Source organism: Alternaria hordeiaustralica (assembly GCF_023758085.1).
Source record: "Alternaria hordeiaustralica strain BMP 2776 chromosome Unknown scaffold_2, whole genome shotgun sequence".
Lineage (NCBI taxonomy): Eukaryota > Fungi > Ascomycota > Dothideomycetes > Pleosporales > Pleosporaceae > Alternaria > Alternaria hordeiaustralica.
Genome location: NW_026056774.1, coordinates 2,121,717 through 2,139,013, shown reverse-complemented (window position 1 = coordinate 2,139,013; position 17,297 = coordinate 2,121,717). Strand labels below are relative to the sequence as shown.

At 51.7% G+C, this 17,297-nt stretch overlaps 4 protein-coding genes across 4 annotated transcripts; 1 reads left to right on the top strand and 3 right to left on the bottom strand.

The window, feature by feature from the left end:
- Positions 1-7,745: 7,745 nt before the first annotated feature.
- Positions 7,746-9,226, top strand: J4E84_002168 (uncharacterized protein; the record flags this gene model as incomplete). Its single annotated transcript, XM_049384796.1, has 2 exons — positions 7,746-7,750; positions 8,038-9,226. The coding sequence occupies 2 exons, from the start codon at positions 7,746-7,748 to the stop codon at positions 9,224-9,226; spliced, it is 1,194 nt and encodes a 397-aa protein (XP_049248152.1).
- A 395-nt stretch (positions 9,227-9,621) lies between these two features.
- J4E84_002167 (uncharacterized protein) lies at positions 9,622-11,449 on the bottom strand (the record flags this gene model as incomplete). Its single annotated transcript, XM_049384795.1, has 5 exons — positions 9,622-9,708; positions 9,799-9,959; positions 10,029-10,339; positions 10,395-10,616; positions 11,418-11,449. 5 exons carry the CDS (start codon positions 11,447-11,449, stop codon positions 9,622-9,624), a joined length of 813 nt encoding a protein of 270 aa, XP_049248151.1.
- A 983-nt stretch (positions 11,450-12,432) lies between these two features.
- On the bottom strand, positions 12,433-14,048 carry J4E84_002166 (uncharacterized protein; the record flags this gene model as incomplete). Its single annotated transcript, XM_049384794.1, has 2 exons — positions 12,433-13,364; positions 13,415-14,048. The coding sequence occupies 2 exons, from the start codon at positions 14,046-14,048 to the stop codon at positions 12,433-12,435; spliced, it is 1,566 nt and encodes a 521-aa protein (XP_049248150.1).
- Positions 14,049-15,041: 993 nt separating this feature from the next.
- Positions 15,042-16,150, bottom strand: J4E84_002165 (uncharacterized protein; the record flags this gene model as incomplete). Its single annotated transcript, XM_049384793.1, has 2 exons — positions 15,042-15,972; positions 16,146-16,150. The coding sequence occupies 2 exons, from the start codon at positions 16,148-16,150 to the stop codon at positions 15,042-15,044; spliced, it is 936 nt and encodes a 311-aa protein (XP_049248149.1).
- Positions 16,151-17,297: the final 1,147 nt, after the last annotated feature.

The window sequence follows — 17,297 nt, the reverse complement described above, 5'->3', positions numbered from 1 at the left end:
TCCGGAACTCTGCTTCCGTCGGATCTTGCGTCTTGACCCACTAAAATCAAATCCTCGAGATAAGAAAGATAACGCCCTGGCAATAAAGGCATTGCGCTCACAGCTGGTAAGTTGGGTAAGCAGTGTACTTTCCAGTCGCTTAAGTGATGCATAATGTTGTCGGACCTGATGTAGTCATTCGGCGAGAACTTTAGCGGCGGTCCTTGTTGTGCACCGGCCGGCCGCCATCGGCTGTTCCCAACCAAGACCTTTCCACGGACCCGACTTTGACGTCTTCTCTGTCTTTCGCGCTTAAGCCTAAGAGGTCTTTCTGCGTACTTTAGTTGTATACATTAGAAGAAAAGATATTTAGTAATAGTAGTTTACTAAGCTATTTATCTAAAGTAGTTATTTTTATATATACTTATAGTAGCTAAAAATAACTCTATAATAAATATGTAATAAGTTATTATAATAGCTTATAAGGTAGAGATAGCTTATACTATAAAACTAGAGTTAAAGCTTAATAACATATTTATAAGAGCACGTTTACTACTATTTTTATCTTTTTATTATAATTATAAATACTCTAAACCTCTAGAATTCTTTTAAATACTATTTTCTTATTCTTACTAATAACTAAGTAGCTTATTTTACTTTTTTAGTTTTTACTTTAGATCTTAAACTTAATATAATCTACTATAAAGCTTTATTTACTAAAAAGCTATTAGTAGTAGCTACGTATATATAAAAGAGCTAGTAAATACTTTATAAGCTTAGAGTAAAAGTAGCTTAGTTTATATTTAAGTAGCTTAATAATAGTATATAATTTACTTAAGTAATAGCGTAAAGTTACTAATATTTTAGTTCTTAGCTTCTCTAAGTTTTATACTAATAAGCTTATAGAGCTAAAGGCGCTACTTTAAAAGCTATTTTTAGCGTAGCTATAGCTTACACTTATTAAGAAAATCTTTTTTAAATAAGTAAGAGAACTTAAGTAGTAGATAGCGTTAGTAAATATATTAATTAATTACTATAGTAAGTAATTCTAGTAGAAGTAAAAGTAAAAAGAGAGTATTATAAGTTAATTTTATAGCTTTATAATATTTACTATTTATATAGGTAGGTAGCGTTATAAAAGGAAAAATCTACTTCTAGACTAGCGCCTTAGCAAATAAAACTAGAATTACATTAATACATTAAGGGCCCGACTTTGACGTCTTAAAGAACCTCTTCTCACGATCTTGTTCTGCTCTCACTTCTGTCAGCTCCAATCTCGCAATAACATAGTATACATAGGGCTTTGTGTCAGGCAATCAGACCTTCACGCTGACACGCCCGCCTGTCTCCCCGAAGATCTACGCAGGTAGGGAACGGGTGCGCGTCGCGACTGCACGCCACGTTTGCAAGGCTGCTCAAGGAAACATCAAAATTGGTGCCAATCTTTCGCCGCTCGCAGAAAGGTAGGACTTGTCTTCGTAATTCCAGTTAGGTCAGCGGCACCACACGCTGCTGCGACTCCTAGGCATGACCCAGCTTTCGCTGGACATCATCCATACTTTTCATGCCGCGGCAACGTAACTTGGGATAACGACGACCCGGATCTCGAAATCCTATCAGATGTTAGTACCAGAAAGACTTCTAGTGAGGCTTGATGTCAGCTCCCTCTCACGTTCGCACCCGTGCGCTGAGGTCAGAATAAGAGCTTGCACTGCAAGCCCAATGTTTGATGATTAAGAGGAAGGCTCGTTAGATCAAGATGTAGAAATTCGATGGTGTGGCTTGCTGAGAGGCTAGAGCACTACAGGTGTACGCTCCGCCGCGCTTGAGGCTCCCGGTTTCGATATTGAACCGCAGCTAGAAGGGAATAGGAGGCTTTTTCCTGGCCCAATGGTCTTCGCTTCGGGAGCAGCCAAAAGTCACTAGATTCCAACGTAAAGAACGTCTGGGCCAGCCACACGGTTCTATTTATACAACATCGCGGGGTCGAGTATACACACAGGCAGCCGCGTTCACTAGCGTTGCTCAGCCTTCTCTGCTAAACCTCTTCTCAAAAGACATTACCACTCTATCCTCGACCTCTGAAAATCATCAACGGCCATTATACTATTCTCACTCTCATCTATTATCGAAACGCATTCTTGCGATAAAGCTGCAACTTTACTTCCACACTATCCCAAGGTCTTGCGCTACCTGTATTTCAGCCTTGCGCATTCAGTATACCAACAGCAATGGCAGATGCGATTATGCAAGTAGAGCGAGCCGGTCATAGTCTATTGGACAAGCAGGCTGTGTACGAAAAGCACGCTCTTCCTCCACATACGAAAACGATACGCGTTCTTGACGTGCGCCCAATTCCCAGAGATGCTCCCAAAGGCACGCCAGTCGAATGCACTCTACGCATCATCAACCTCGACCTCAATCCCGCCTTCACAGCATTATCATACGTATGGGGCGACCCGACTCCTACTCGCCCCATTATATGCGATGGCGTTATCTTTGGCGTTGGCGAGAATTGTTACTCAGCCTTGTGGCACCTGAGTAAGAAGCTCGGAGGCCTAATCATCTGGGTGGACGCGATTTGCATCGATCAAGAAGACAACAGAAAGGAGAAAGCGTGGCAGATTCCTCTCATGGGGGATATCTACACCAAAGCCAGGCAGGTGTATGTGTGGCTGGGAGAGGCTGATGAGAGGTCCGACCGAGCCATGCAATATTTGGCGCAGGGCGGCCTCCGTGATTATGTTAAAGTCATGCCAGAAGGACAACCGCGACGTCATCCCTGGGTTGCAGGTCTACATCTTGCTCTCTCTCCGTGGAGTTTCACTTACCACCCGCGCCCGTTTAGGGGTAAGTACCAACCTATCTAGCATGACTAGATTAGACTAACGTTCGAAGGTAACAAGAAGCCTCTCTTGACTTGGTTTACTCGCCGGGTGCAATACGTCTCAGTAACAGATCTCGCCCACATATTCGATCGGCCATGGAAGGCTCGACTGTGGACTTATCAAGAGATCCTGCTAGCTTCATACCCAGTGATTGTGTGTGGAGTCAAGCACGTGAAGTGGTCTGATCTCGAGTGGACACTGGCCCTTCTAGGATCTTCGGATGAATACTTTCCGAGTGCTGCCATCGCATGGGAGGGAATCGTTTTTGACAGGGCGAGACTACAATCGACTAGTTCAACGGCCGAAAGTAGCGTACTCCATAACCTCCACAATCATCATACAATCGTCAAAAGAATCCACACGGCGCAACGATGGTCAATGATTGTATTGTCTGGCCTGATGCTGACATGCGCAATAACATCTCTTGCAATCGGCGTTGTATCATTCTGCTCTCAACATTACCCTGGATCGGGAGTACGCTTTTATGTTGGATATACGACTCAGACGTTGTTCATAACAGCCGGTCCTCTTGGCCTTTTCGCTTGCCTTTGCTTCATCTATACAGGAGTGCACTCCACATTTCAACCTAACCGAGGCGATATCAAGCAGCTTGCTTCCGACGACTTGGTGGGTGCGCTATACCAGAGACAAGCTACTGATCCAAAGGACATGGCATATGGCATGTGGGCCATTTTACGCAAGCGTGGAGTGAACGATCTTTCTGTGCCGAGATATGACATCGTGATGGAAACACAAACCTCTTTGCTCTACCGGCAGCTCACTGCTCATCTGATCCAAAAGACTGGAAATTTACGATGCCTACATATCTCTGCCGCGCGAAGGCTCCCAGGTACCCCATCATGGGTTCCTGATTGGTCTTCCTTCAAAAGCAACACTTGGCGGGAAGTGCCAGGGTTCCCAGGAAGCAATCTTCAGGGCAAGGCTTCTTCACAAGAGTTAGAAGACATGTTCAGTAAGCACCGCGCTCATGAGGTTGTATCCATAGACTCTACTCAAAGTGTTCTGACGGTGCTCGCTAAAGAGACGGGTGTCATCTGCGGTTGCATTTCTTTTTGCCCCACAACGGCCACAGCATTAGAGACGGACGAAAAACGCGCCCACTTAGATAATCTTCGAAGCATGCTTCGATGGGCAGACTGGGCGCAAGCGATAGGGTGCAAGATCTGGGCTATCTCTTATACGAAGCCATTTCATGAGCTTTTACCTATCAGCGCCGCGGCTACATGGCCAAGTCCCAAAGAGCGAACCAACTGGGGAAAAGTCCTTTCCGGGTCGAGAAGAGACAGTCTGGAGGCAAACCTCACTCTCTGGATGAATGGCAATAAGGTTCCGAGATGGTTTCGCAAGTTCATGGCAACACAGATCTGTTTGTGTAACCTGATTGCTGAACTTAAGCGAAGCATTTGCTATGTAAGCATCTCTGCCAGACCCGGGACGTTTTGCGTACTTGCTTGCTCAGATAAGACAAGAGTCGATGATAGAGTTTTGACGGTATATGGACTGTTGGGTAGCATAGTCGTGCGCAAACGCAATGAGCTGGACAATGCGGTCGAAATCATCAGTCCTACCTTTGAGCAAGGTGCAGCTGCAATTGGCAAGGTGGGTATTACTAACCTATTCGGCGACATCGCAATCGAGAACGTTTTTGCCGAGTATCAATTTCATTGAGAAACGCCAACCCGGGCTGTGATGGACAAACACTACGAAAGGTCTGCTGGCTTTGAAGATAGTGTAGATGCTTCGATATTAAAGCTGACTGCTTTTTCGGTGCTCGACCTGCCCATAGGTTCGGTGCAAGCGGCGGACGCGAAGAATGCGGTGGAATTAGAGACAGAGACAGAGACAGAGACAGAGACAGAGATAGATGCAACGGTGAGGTCTGTGAGATAGATGGGGTTGGACTGGGTGGTTGACGCTGTATCTTACACGGCAGCCTTGTAACGGTTAACATGGGCTGGACTACCCCCTTAAGCTGTGGTAAAGCGCTGGTAGTATGCACGATTGCAAAGACAGCACCTCTTAGCATTGAGATTAACGCTGGTGTGAAGGAAGGGGACACATCTTACTGAGATGCAGCTGGTCGCTTTTAGCAGAGCTATTCACTCTTACTAACCAAACGATATACAGAGCCCAAATGCCTCGCTGACTTAATGTCTGCGCAACCGGTTCTGTGCTGGCATAATTGGACCCAACTAGTTCTGGGTTGTACAAAACATGGTAGCATGCCCACATGATGTCGCGGGTGATCGTATAAGCTTATACTGCGATGGTCGCAACGCTCACTAGACTTAGTCGTATGCTACCCTAATGAGCCAAACTATAATGCGCATAGATGACATGACTTGGTTCACAAGGGCTACATGGTGAAGCCTATCAGCACGGAGAAGGGTCCCAGCACAAACCACGAAGAGAAAGACAAAGCTCAGCACTAAAGGGACAAGACCAAGTGCTGAAACCAAAATATATTCCGCCTACTATGAGTACTTCATGATTGCTTCTCAGAGCTTATCGCATCTCTCCTCCACGCATGAATGTTCCTTCGACACTCTATTTGTTCAGCTCCTCAGCCCTCTTCTTGAGGTCCTCCTTGCTCTCCGCCTTGGGCATGTTGTCCGGGATGGCTGGGCCCTATAATTGTATTAGCTTCCATTCCGACCCATGTGTATAACGACGGCACGCGAATAGCATACCTTGGAGTTGTGAGCGGAAGCGAGTAGGTTTCCGCCCTCGGCGTGGTTGTCGTGCGAGGATGCGGTCGAGTCGGAGGACTCCTTTGCGATCTTGTCGGTGAGGCCTGTGGGGATGACGCGTTAGTTATGGCTTGAGCAGGCTGGATGGTGTGGTGAGTGGGAAGAGAAGATTGTCACGTACTGCCAGCGGCGCCTTGCTCAATTGGGTGGTCCGGCATGTTTGTTTAGGTTGATGTGGTAACTTGTTGCTTCTGTCGTCGAGGTTTCGGGCCGCCGATGTAGAGGAACCCTTTAACGTAGGCGTCTACTTTGTCTTCACGAGTCTGTTCTTTCACGTCGAGGTTCTTGACGTCCTGTTCGAGTGCGGCTGTGTCGTTGACTTTGTTGTCGGGCAGGTCGCGGAGGTTGGGAAGTTTCTTGTAAAGGGCTTGTACTTCTTCAGAATAGGCTTGCAGTTCGGCAATAGAGGGGGTTGAAGACATGGCTGGTTATGTAGGCCTGGGCGTTGTAGCAACCGGGTAGTGCGTGATCGGTGACGTAGATGAGTGTGGCAGGCCCGCGGCTGGAAGCTGGCTGGAAGGGGAAGCTGCCGCTGGGTGGTGGGGGAGGGGCAGCCCTTGGCACCTGGGAACTTTGGTTCTGTGGACGCGGCCAGCACCGTCCAAGACTACTGTGGAGAGGTCGGTGGATAAACAAGATATCTTGCATGCCTATCATGGATCCTGTGTCGGCGGCTTCTCCGTGGTAGATGCTGGAGGTGGTTGGGTCACGTGTCCGTCCAACAAGCCAGCGTGTATTTCTTTCAAGAAGGATGTTGCTGCACACGCAGAGATGGTAAGGGACGCGTAACTAGGTTGGACGTTAACGTGAGCTTCATGTTATACGATGCGCCGCCGGCGTACCTAACCACAAGCCAAATGAGACTGGAAGAGGTATGTTCTTTGAAGGCCTTGGAATTGAACTGCACTCCAACTGTATTGACGCTCAGTATGTCTTTGCACAACACCTACCGAATGATACTGAACCTACTGTAGAACATCTGCTTTGTCGCCTGGATGACAAAAGCGAGGAGACCACACAGAGCTATCTGTGGAGCGAACCGACCGGCGACGCGCCTGCCTTCCAATGTCGAACGCAGTGCGCCCGGCCGAGCAAGTTGGCACAAGTAGGCTAGGTGAAGGGTCACCTCGAAGCAGGTGATGCTGATCTTGGTCAACAAGACAGTGTCGCCTTGTATGCATGCTTGCGCTCCGTATAGGTTATCAAAAGCAGCCCATTGTTCCATGGGCTTGAAGAAAGGCGCATGCCATCTGCCACCAGGCAAGCTGTGAGGGCGCAGGCAGACGTAGAGTGTATCATACCACCCGCTCAACAAACTCACGAGACACCAGACAGCAATCCAGGATCGGGGTTCGTGAGTGAATGGCATCATTGATGTGCAATGGATGGAACGACATGACACCTAAGGAGACGACGTGCTCTACATATGTCGATATCGGATATCGGATGGAAGTGCACGCCCTCTGCCGTTCTTGCCGGATGGAACCTGTTGAACGCGTAGCACACTACAAGCTTTGGGGAAGACGATCGTGCCATGTAGCCGGGATGGGTTGTTGATGTTCGGCGCTCTCTTGTTGATGGCATGCCGTGAGGCGTCACCAGCATTGCGTACTCCCTCCCCGCTGTCAGCTCCACTCCGCGCCGTAGTATTGCCAACCATGGAAAAGCTACTGCGCGCGATCGAAAAGCGACGACACAATCTTGCACTCGGGTCTAAATACGATAGCGCCACGATAGGCTTTGCGGGGAAGAAGCGCAGTATTGATGCGAAACGCGGATTAGCGGCTAACTCAGCCACGGCGACCGCGTCGGCATGGGTGCTTGGCCATGTCCCGCCCCTTCCAAGCTTCACGGCCGTTTCGCCTTTGGCACCCAGCGTCATTCCAGGGGACGTCAAAGCAAGCGATGCACCACCACATGACCCGGACACTCACGCCTCGCCTTGTACTTCCTCCTTGATGCCGTGAAGTCCTGTAGCGACATGAGGCACGTCCTGTCCCGTCGATCGTTATATCCCCATCCATAGCCATATACCCCGGCCGGCCTCTGCACCGCGAACGACTCCCTTAAACCCGCTGGACGGAAGACTTGAACACTCGATATCGCCATGCCGTCGCTACTTGTCCACTCGCTGTTTGCGCGCCAGAATCCGCTGGATGAGGCCAAGAACACGCTCAGTTCATGGGACAACTGCATGGCCAAGGCCTACTGCAAGTGCGTTGAATCGCCAGGCCTCAGGCTGCTTCCCCTTTGCTCACAGACAACAGATGGCCGGTTATCGTCGTAATCATCATTGGCGCGCTCATCGTCATATCCGTGGTTACCTGCATAGCGCGATGCATATGCTGCGGCGCCGAGTGCGCGTGCTGCTGCTTCAGATGCTGCACGTGCTGCTGCAGCGGCAGTGGTGGAAGAGGCCACAAGCGCGTCAAGAGCGATCCCGCCGCCCCGTATCCCACGCCATATGGAGCGCCTCCTCCTCCCATGAACCCCTACAATCAGAACCCCTACGCCCAGGCGCATGCCGCTGCGCCGCCGCCTCCGCCCATCGACCCCCGCCCGGTGAACCAGCAATACCGCTCCAACGCCATGCCCACCTTCGCGCCAGCCGCGCAGCCCGAGAGACCGCAGTTCGCGACCTTCGATTCGACACGAGCCGTCGTCAACGAAGATTCGCTTCCCGCAATGCCCACGTGGAAAGACGGGCGCGACGTCCATGTCCAGGTCGAGGAACAACCCATGCCCCAGAAGCAAGGCGACATGGAGATGGACAGGCTAGACCGCAACGGCAGTCCAATAAGCGGATCAATGGGAGGTGTGGCAGCGGCGGCTGTTCCCACACAAAGACGATCGCCTGGCCCGGGCCGGTCCCCAGTGTCGCCAATGGACAACTACGGTCAGGGCTACCCTCAAGGCGGCTATCAAAACGATTCATTCGTCAGCGAAGGAGCCCTGTTGAACGGCCAGGGTGCATACGGCCGATCATACGCGCAGCAGGACGACTACCGCAGAGGCTCGCCAGGGCATACCCTATCGCCAGTCTACAGCGCAAACGAAGGATACGCACCACAGCAGCCGCAACAACAACAGCCCTATGGCCGCCGCTCGCCGGGCGCGCCCCAAGCCTACGACTCCCACGACCAGCTCAGCCAATACAACCAGCAACCCTCTTACAACCAACAATCCTCCTACAACCAACCACAAACCTACGACCAGCGCGACTACTACGACGAACCCGACCACCGCCATCAATCTCCCTCACCACCCGCCGCGAACCCCTACGCCTACAACAGCGACCCCTCCGCGTCATACGATACCTACACGCCCCCGCCAGCACCAGCAGCGTTGCAGCCCGGCTATGCAGCTTCCGAGTCAACAAATCATGGCTCTTTCACAAATGCGGCGCCAGCATACCCGGGGCAGAGATCGTATACGCCTGTGGCGGGGAGTGTGGGACAGCAGCAGCAGCCGTATCGCGCTTTTACGCCGGGCGCGGAACAGCAACAACAACAACAACCGCAGCAGCAGCAGCAGCAGTATACTGGGGTTAGTAGGAAGCCTGTTGATGGGTCTTTTAGGGAAATATAGAAATAAGATGTGTGTTTTCGTATTTAGGGAGAATGTGATACCCATATAAAGATTGTGCATCTTGTGCTTGGCGGTTTGTGAGCTGAATCTCTGCAAGCCGCTCGTGCTGTCTTGTCAACACCGAGGTTCTGAAGTGATAGTGAGAAAGAAGAGAGCATTCAATACTCGTGCCAAAGACTGCAGTTCATTGAAACATTGCGCGGTGTGTCATGAAAGACTATCATTCGTATCATCGTTATCATCACAACCATCTACCTGCCCCATCGATATCCAGACGCCTCTCCATCAACCACAGACCTGGTCTCGGCTATCACCCTCTCCCTTCCATCCTCATCATCCCCACGAACTCCATCATCCCCACACCACATCACACCCCCATCCCATCATCTCGTCATCTACAACTCCATAATCTCCTCCGGCGCCCCCATATAGCTCAACGGCCCCTTCTTAACCATCAACGTCATAACCTCATACAGCGTATCCTGTAGTCACGTACACGCAAACGGTCAGCGAAAGCCCCAAACAGACATGTACAGGATCGAGCCAAGGAGAGTAAGGAAATAGACACGCACAGCAGCAGCCATAGTGGTGAGTTCAGCATTGGTGTCGTAAGCAGGCGCCACCTCGACGATATCCGCGGCGATGAGGTTGATGCCTTCGAGGCCGCGGATGATGGTGCGCAGTTCGCGTGTGGTCCAGCCGCCGGTTTCGGGGGTGCCGGTTGCGGGTGCGACTGTTGTGATGTATTAGCCATGTCACCTATTAAGCTGTACCCCGACTCCCCCCGTGATTCTCAACATACAAGCAGGATCCAGCGTATCAATATCAATACTCAGATAGACAGGCTTCTCCAGCCCCACCCTCTCGCGGATCTTCTTGATAATGCCATCGGTGCCGATCTTGTCGACCTCGCGGGCCTCTACGATCTCAAAGCCGCAGTAGCCGTCGTTTTCGTAGTCAGAGGGGCCGGATAAGGTCGTGCGGATGCCGGCGTGGATGTTGGTGTCGTTTGCGAGGAGGCCTTCTTGGGCGGCGTGGAAGAAGTAGGTGCCGTGGTTTATGCTGGCTTGTTCCGAAGGGGCGCCGCCGAAGACTTTGGGGCGCCAGGTGTCGCTGCGTGAGGCGTTAGTGAATGGTTCATGGGGGGTTGATGGAGGAGTGAGCTTACAGATGGCTGTCAAAGTGAATGACGGTGATGGGACCGTATTCTCGGTTGATGGAACGGAGAAGAGGGAGTGTGATGGTGTGGTCTCCTCCGAGAGTGATCAGACGAGGGAGTGTCTTGCCAGTCTTTGAGGGACCGGGCTTGTTGGCGTGTGTGTGTGGTGGGCGGCTCAACAGAAGGTTGTGGCCTTCCTCGATCTGCTGCAGCGCATACGCGTTGTCGTACCTACGCGAGCAAACGAGTTAGCACATCCTAACACCAACTTCCCAAGCACGTATGGACGTGAGATAACTTACGAAGTAACAGGAATATCACCACAGTCCACAACCTTAGCCCACGAGTTGAACGGGTTCGCCGCGAGTGGAACGTTGTAGCCACCACTAAATCCAATTCTGCGTGAGCCTTTGGATCACGACACAATAAAAGTAAGCATGCGACTGCTTTCAAGAAAACATACTAGAGATTGAGGCGGCGGGAACCTTGTCTGATACCGCTGGGCCCGAAGCGAGCGCCGGGGCGGTACGATGTGCCAGTGTCAAAGGGCGCACCAATGAATGCAATGTCGAACTGCGTGTTGCTGGAGAGACATGGGTGGTATGGAAGGCGGCCGAATGTGGATATGCCGGAGAAGATGGAGTCGGCCTGCAGGAAAGTAAGTCAGTGTTGTAGAGTGTCGCCTTAGGTTGTTGATGCGTACTTGCTTGCCGCCATCACCAGGAAGTGTGTTATACCACAGTCCCTCGTGAGGACCATTCAAAGGATCTTGGTCATGACCATGATCGCCGTGCGCAGCAACCGTAGCCGCGAAGCTCAAAAGCGCGGGAGTGAACCTCATTTTGCTGGAGTCTCAGGATAACGATGGAGTGAAACCGAAAGGAAGAGAGGAGATGGATGAACACATCTGGGGACCGCGGAGAGCTCGCAGTAAATAGCTGAAGATATCGAGCACAACTCTATCAGTGACTGGTTTGACCAGCTCACGTTAGGTAAACTGCTGTTAGGTAAACAACACTTTTTTGGAGCTACCCCTGCTCCATGATGATGTCGTCTGCAGGCATAGCACCGCACTGCCTCCAATCGGTTAGTTGGGTCCTTGGAGAAGCTACAGGCCTCGATATTGGGTTGACGTATGTTGTGAACTCGGAGTTGTTTGCTTCGCGGATGGAGTTGAAGAAGTGCTGCAATGAGAATTGGACTGGACTATTCCGCAGTCCACTATGTCTACCTTTTGAATAACCATCTGAATACCGTGATGGTCGCACCAGCTCTTCACCTCATCCTCGTACTCTTGCGCAACTTCATTTCACCGAGAACGACATGCATCGGCCGTTGCTGATCGATGTGGATACCCACCCCGCCATGCACGCATGTACAATGACGGGCGCCACGGTGATAAAACCCGGGGAATCCGACCAGTAACCTTCTCTATAGACGATATGTAACGCGGATATTCAGCAGCCTCGATCTCTGGGTATCGCAGCCTTATCTGAAGCGAGTCAAGACGCGTAGCAAAGTTACGCACGCTAGCTCATGCATGCAAGTGAGCTTTCCGGTGAGGTTGTTACGTAGTCTAGAGCTTCACATCTCTACGTAACGGTCTTTCGTAGCTGTTATATGGTACGCGGATTGGTTCGATAAGAATTGTGTGATCCGGATGCATCCTTTGAGCGCGATCTCCGTGGCAGGTTAGGCGGTCGATTGCTGGGCCGAGGTGCAGCGCATGCACGGTTGCATACATCGTTCACTCACGCGTTTCCAGTACGGGGTTCCATGCCATTGAGCAGGAAGCAAGGCGTGGGGTACGCAGCGATCGGGTAGCTGTGCGGAGGTGATGATGTGATGAGGAGTGAGGTTCGTTCGCGGAGCCAGGGTTCAGATACCGGCGGCACTAAAAACGGTCTCGCTTAACGTATCGAGTAATTTTTGACACTTCGTGCATTGGTGGCTCCGGACAGCTATCTATCTCTATTCCGTGCGTCTACACAGTAAGACGCGTTGCTAATACCTCCGAGGTCCGATCGACCTCAATGACGCGAGACCACTATCTGTGTACCGGCGCTGCTTCATCTGGAGGCACCCCCAGCTCCGCCCTGTCATCCGAATCCATCCGCTCGAAAGCTTTCTTGACTTGGTAGTCCCAGTTACTCCAAGCAACGATCGCCCATTCTGCAAATCCAACAAGATACAGGGCGATGCATTGGCCTACCCATAAGCCGCCAAGACCCCAGCCGTGGAAAGCAAGCCAAATACCGAGTGGCAGAGCTCCGCAGTAGTAGCTGACGATGTTTACCGTTGCTCCAATATGCTGTCGACCCATGCCTCTGAGAGCGCCTCCGCAGCTGCCATTGAGTCCGTCTGCGATTTGGAAAAGCGCAACATAAGGCATTACCTTTGCAGTGAGCTTGACGACCTCCGCATCGTCGTTGAATATCTTGGCGTAAAAGTCTTTGACTCCCATGAGGACAGCCAGTACAAGCGCACCAAGCAGCATGCTAAGTACCGCAGCCACGTTGGCAGCTCTGGCGGCGCCTTTGGCATTGCGTGCGCCGAGGAGGTTTCCGACACGCGACGAGGTAGCGACACCAACTCCGAAAGGAATGGTGTTCATGACTTGGTCCGTGGTCATGATGACACTTTGCGCGGCGAGTGGTATCGTGCCGAGTTTGCCAGCAACAAGCGCAACAATCTCAAACGCCCACCATTCCGTGCCGACATGTATAACTCCGAGTAGAGCAAGCCGTGAGAAGGTCCAAAGGTTTTGTAGACACTTGCGGTCCCAACCGCCCCAGCATTGCCATCCATCGACGAAGCGAGCATATGCGAGCAGCAAAAGAAAGGATGCCCAGTATGCGATGCCGGTAGCGAGCGGAGCGCCGAGGAGGCCCATTTGGAAAGTGTATACGAAGAGGTAGTTCAGACCGGCGCTGAGGGGGGAGGTGATCAATAGGACGTATGTTCCGGGTCTCATGATTTCTAGCCTTGTCAGCATGGGTTTTCGGATTGCGGCAGAACAAAAATCATACCTTGAGCCTGCATATACTTCTTCAACGCCTCAAAGTATACGTATCCAATACCGCCTGGGGCAAGCACCGAGAGAAACCTCGCCGAGTCTCTGGCGATGTAGTCCTCCTGGCCGAGCGCTTTGAAGAGCGGCTCGGAGCAGAACCACACGATAGCAATGGGTATGTAGAACAGTAGAAGAACGACAAATGCGCGCTGGAGGATGATACCCAGGTCATGCCGATTCTTGCTTCCGGTAAAACTGGCAGAAGCCAGCGTGTCGATCGCGGTCGTGCCACCAAGAGCGACGAGCCAACCAGTAGCCATTGCGAACATATACGAGAAGGCAGCGGTAGCCAATGCTTCTGGCGAGAGGCGTCCGACGATGAGGACGGATACTGTTTGCAGTGAATTCTGCAACGCGTATGCTACGACCACGGGCAGTGATCCCTTGAACAGTACCCAGAATTCGTGGAGGATAAGTTGGTACTTGGACGCAGTGCCGTCCTCAAGCTCGTAGGTTTCGCCAGTAGACCATTCCTCATGCTGCGAGTCTGGGAGAAGAGACGTTCGCTCATCAGGCGTGGCGTCATCTTGAGTCGACTTCTTGAGGAAGTTTGGCAACCATGCCCGGTACTTATTGGCTTCGTAGCCCATGACGAGAGATAGATGAAGAAAAACGAAGAAGGTGTGAAAGATGAAGAGAATCCCCCAACAATGAGGTCTGATATGTAAGACAAAGCTCTTCCACTCCAGCCCCGATACCCACAAGATGAACAAGGCAAAAAGCTCGCAAACCTTACATCACGCATTCTCTGCACATCCCAAATCAACAGATAGACCCGGCATGACAGCACCTCTGACAATACAACACCCTCCCAAACCGGTGTAACCACGGGCGTATCTACCCTACCATGAGCAGCAAGACCTGCAGCTGCCAACAAACGAAGCAGCATGCATGCCGCCTCTAGCCCTAATCGACGTGTGCAAAGATCGGGGCGTATCTTCGAGCAGAACAGTGCGCAGCTGTAGCCTTATCGACTTGCATCTGCGCGGTTGTTTGACTAAGGCACTTCGGTAAAACGTTTTACGTGAGGCGAGGACGTACTGGACGCGTTCGGATAAGTGTAGGAGAGTGGAGCTGGGAACAACGTTGATACTACTGTCTGGGCGCAACCGAGCGTCGCTCGTGCAGAGGTGCCGGCCACGCCGGAGCTTCCCCGCAACATTGCGTGCTCGACAGCGAGCGCGCAAGAGAACGCCTCCTGCATGCAGAGGGTCAATGAAGATGAGTGTATGGCTTTTTTGCTCTGAGTTTCGTGCGATGCCCGGAAGAGCCCGGTCGAGGTTTCACTGGGAGCTTAGCGAGTGTGCCGTTCACGAGGTGCAGGTCAAACTTTACTTGATTTGGCCCGTGTCGATGTAGCCCGGCATATCCACCAACAACGACATCAGGTAAGTTAATGAATGGTACCATTCGGAAATCGATGTTGATGTGTCGTTAAATTCGTAATTACCATTAAACAAAATGATTCTCTTTTCCGACCAAGATGGCCACAAACCCGCGAAATCCAGCGCCGAACAACCGAGAAAATGAAAACAGAAGGGGGTATAAAACATTACTAGAATCAGGAACGCATGCCAGTCATCTTAAGCTTCTCCAGCCAGCGCAGCGGCGACAAGGATGTCAATGCCACTCGCATGTGTGCTCGGGTTGCCACTGTCGCTGGGCCCCTGCCACCGATCTATGATAACGCCACCATCAACCCTAGGCTGACTCCTCGCCGCATTCGCATTGCGCATGAAGAATTGTTGGACACCTTCTTGTGGTGCGTTTTCATACAGCGTTGATAGACCGCGAACGTATGCGCCTTTGAACTGCGAGGCGACGGGGTCGAGAGGATAATCAGCAGGCTCGGTGAGGATACCGCTGCCGTCACTGAGTTTAGAAGTCGACGCGGTCGCAAGCTTGTAGGCTTTTTCGATGTAATCGCCGTTGTTTGTTGCGCGAGCTAATTCCGAAAGGCCGGCCAGGACGATGCCTTGATTGTAGGTAAAAGTTGTTCTGCCGTTGTTCTTGCAGCTTGAAGGATCGATGCCGTCGTTTACTAAGCTGTCGGAGTTGATGATACCGGACTTTTCGAACCAGTCCCACTCCATCTCAGCCCAGTTGGTGTAGTCCTCTTTCATCTGGCCCTCAGCCCGGTTTGCCAGATGGGCAGCAACGGATAAGAAGAGTTCGTTTGAGATGGCAGCAATGTAGTCGCGGTCTTTGGACCACCATAGGCCGCCGCCACACCGATTGCCGTCCCAGCCTGTAGTCATGTCGGCGAAGATGTCTCTGGCTGTGTCGAGGTACTTCATGTCTCCAGTGAGATCGTATGAGGCTATCCAGCCCATGGCCCACCACCCCTCGTCATCGTAGAACTTGTTCTTCCACCCATCTGCCCCGTGCTGTTGGGACGATTTGGCGTATGTGGTGGAGACAATGTTAATGGCGTGCTCCTTGAAGTCGGCATCCTGAATACCGAAGCGCGCGACGGTCTCAATAATGTTGCCAGACTGCCACCATAAGTCGTTCCTGGTAGAGATTAGATTTGACCATTGTGAGAGTGGACTGCGACGTACCATAAACCAGTATCAGAGTTGTACCATTTTTCTTGTAGAGTTTTTATCGCTGAGAATGCGTCGTCGGCAAAGTCTGCGTATGTAGGAGTACAGCAAAGGAGAGGTATCAACAGCGCTGTGAGGTACTTCATGGTGGATTACGCAATAGTGACAATAGGGATTACTGAAGTGCTTCGAGCTCAATGAGAGGATGTTGGCTTGATAAGGAAGTGACAACTAACGGAGGCGAACCGCTCTGTGTTTTATGTTTTCCCCAGACGCTGTGACAGTGACCGAAGCGACCTCGACTTCGAAAGTTCAGGCAGATGTATCAAGGAACCGGACTGTAGGCTGGCGTGTGAGTTTGATCCTAGTCACGGCAGTGCAGATAACGCCGAGAACTCCAAGAGAATACTGTACACAAGCAAACCTGTTCGACATATCGAATGTGCCTATGGCATTCTCTGCCGCATAAAGTCATCCCTGCCATTACTGTGCTTGAGCTATTGTTAGAGCCTGTGGCACAGCTAGCCAGGCGGCCTTGCGGATTGTCAGGCATGGAGACTCATGCGGGCGAGCGCCGTCGACGAGTCAATGACTGTGATAGAGGGCATGTCCATACACCAAACGGTGAGGTTTGGTACTGTGCAGCGGTAAGTAAAATTAGGTTTGTCGGAGCCTGATCGACGCGGACCCTATCATGAAGCGACTACTGTCTAGGAAAGCGCTAGAGCGGATCCGATCTGAAACACGGGGAACAGATGCTGGGTTTACCTATTGGTAAGGCAGATATGGGAGATTGAGGGTTGATTGGTTGTATATCTGAAATATCGCCTGTTTGGTTAGGTCGGTTGTGGCACAGGGGCCCTTTCGTGGCTTGTGAAGCGTTGTCCAGCCTTGCCGACCCTGGGAGTTCGCTCAGGAGCATCGCGTGTAACGGCGAGCCCTTCCTGAGGATATCGCGCGACGCCGACGGCACAGTTGGGAGACGACTCCAAGTCGCGCGGTAAGACTCGAATGCATGCGACCCGTATAAGACAATGGTCGAACGTCGTTGTTGGCTATTGAATGTGGCTGTCGGGCCTCCAGGCAGCTTTCATCGAGCATCCGACGGTCGCACTTCCGACTGCTGACCATGCTGGCATCATGCTGGCGATCACCTTCATAGGGCGATGTTGGTATCAGCTATAGGAGTACACTATAGCCGGCGTTATCTGAGTTGTGCGCGGGCTCGGCCCAAGGGTGACTGCGGCCGGCCAGGTGAGACCGCAGACCTCGCCGTGCAGACAAGGGCCAGTT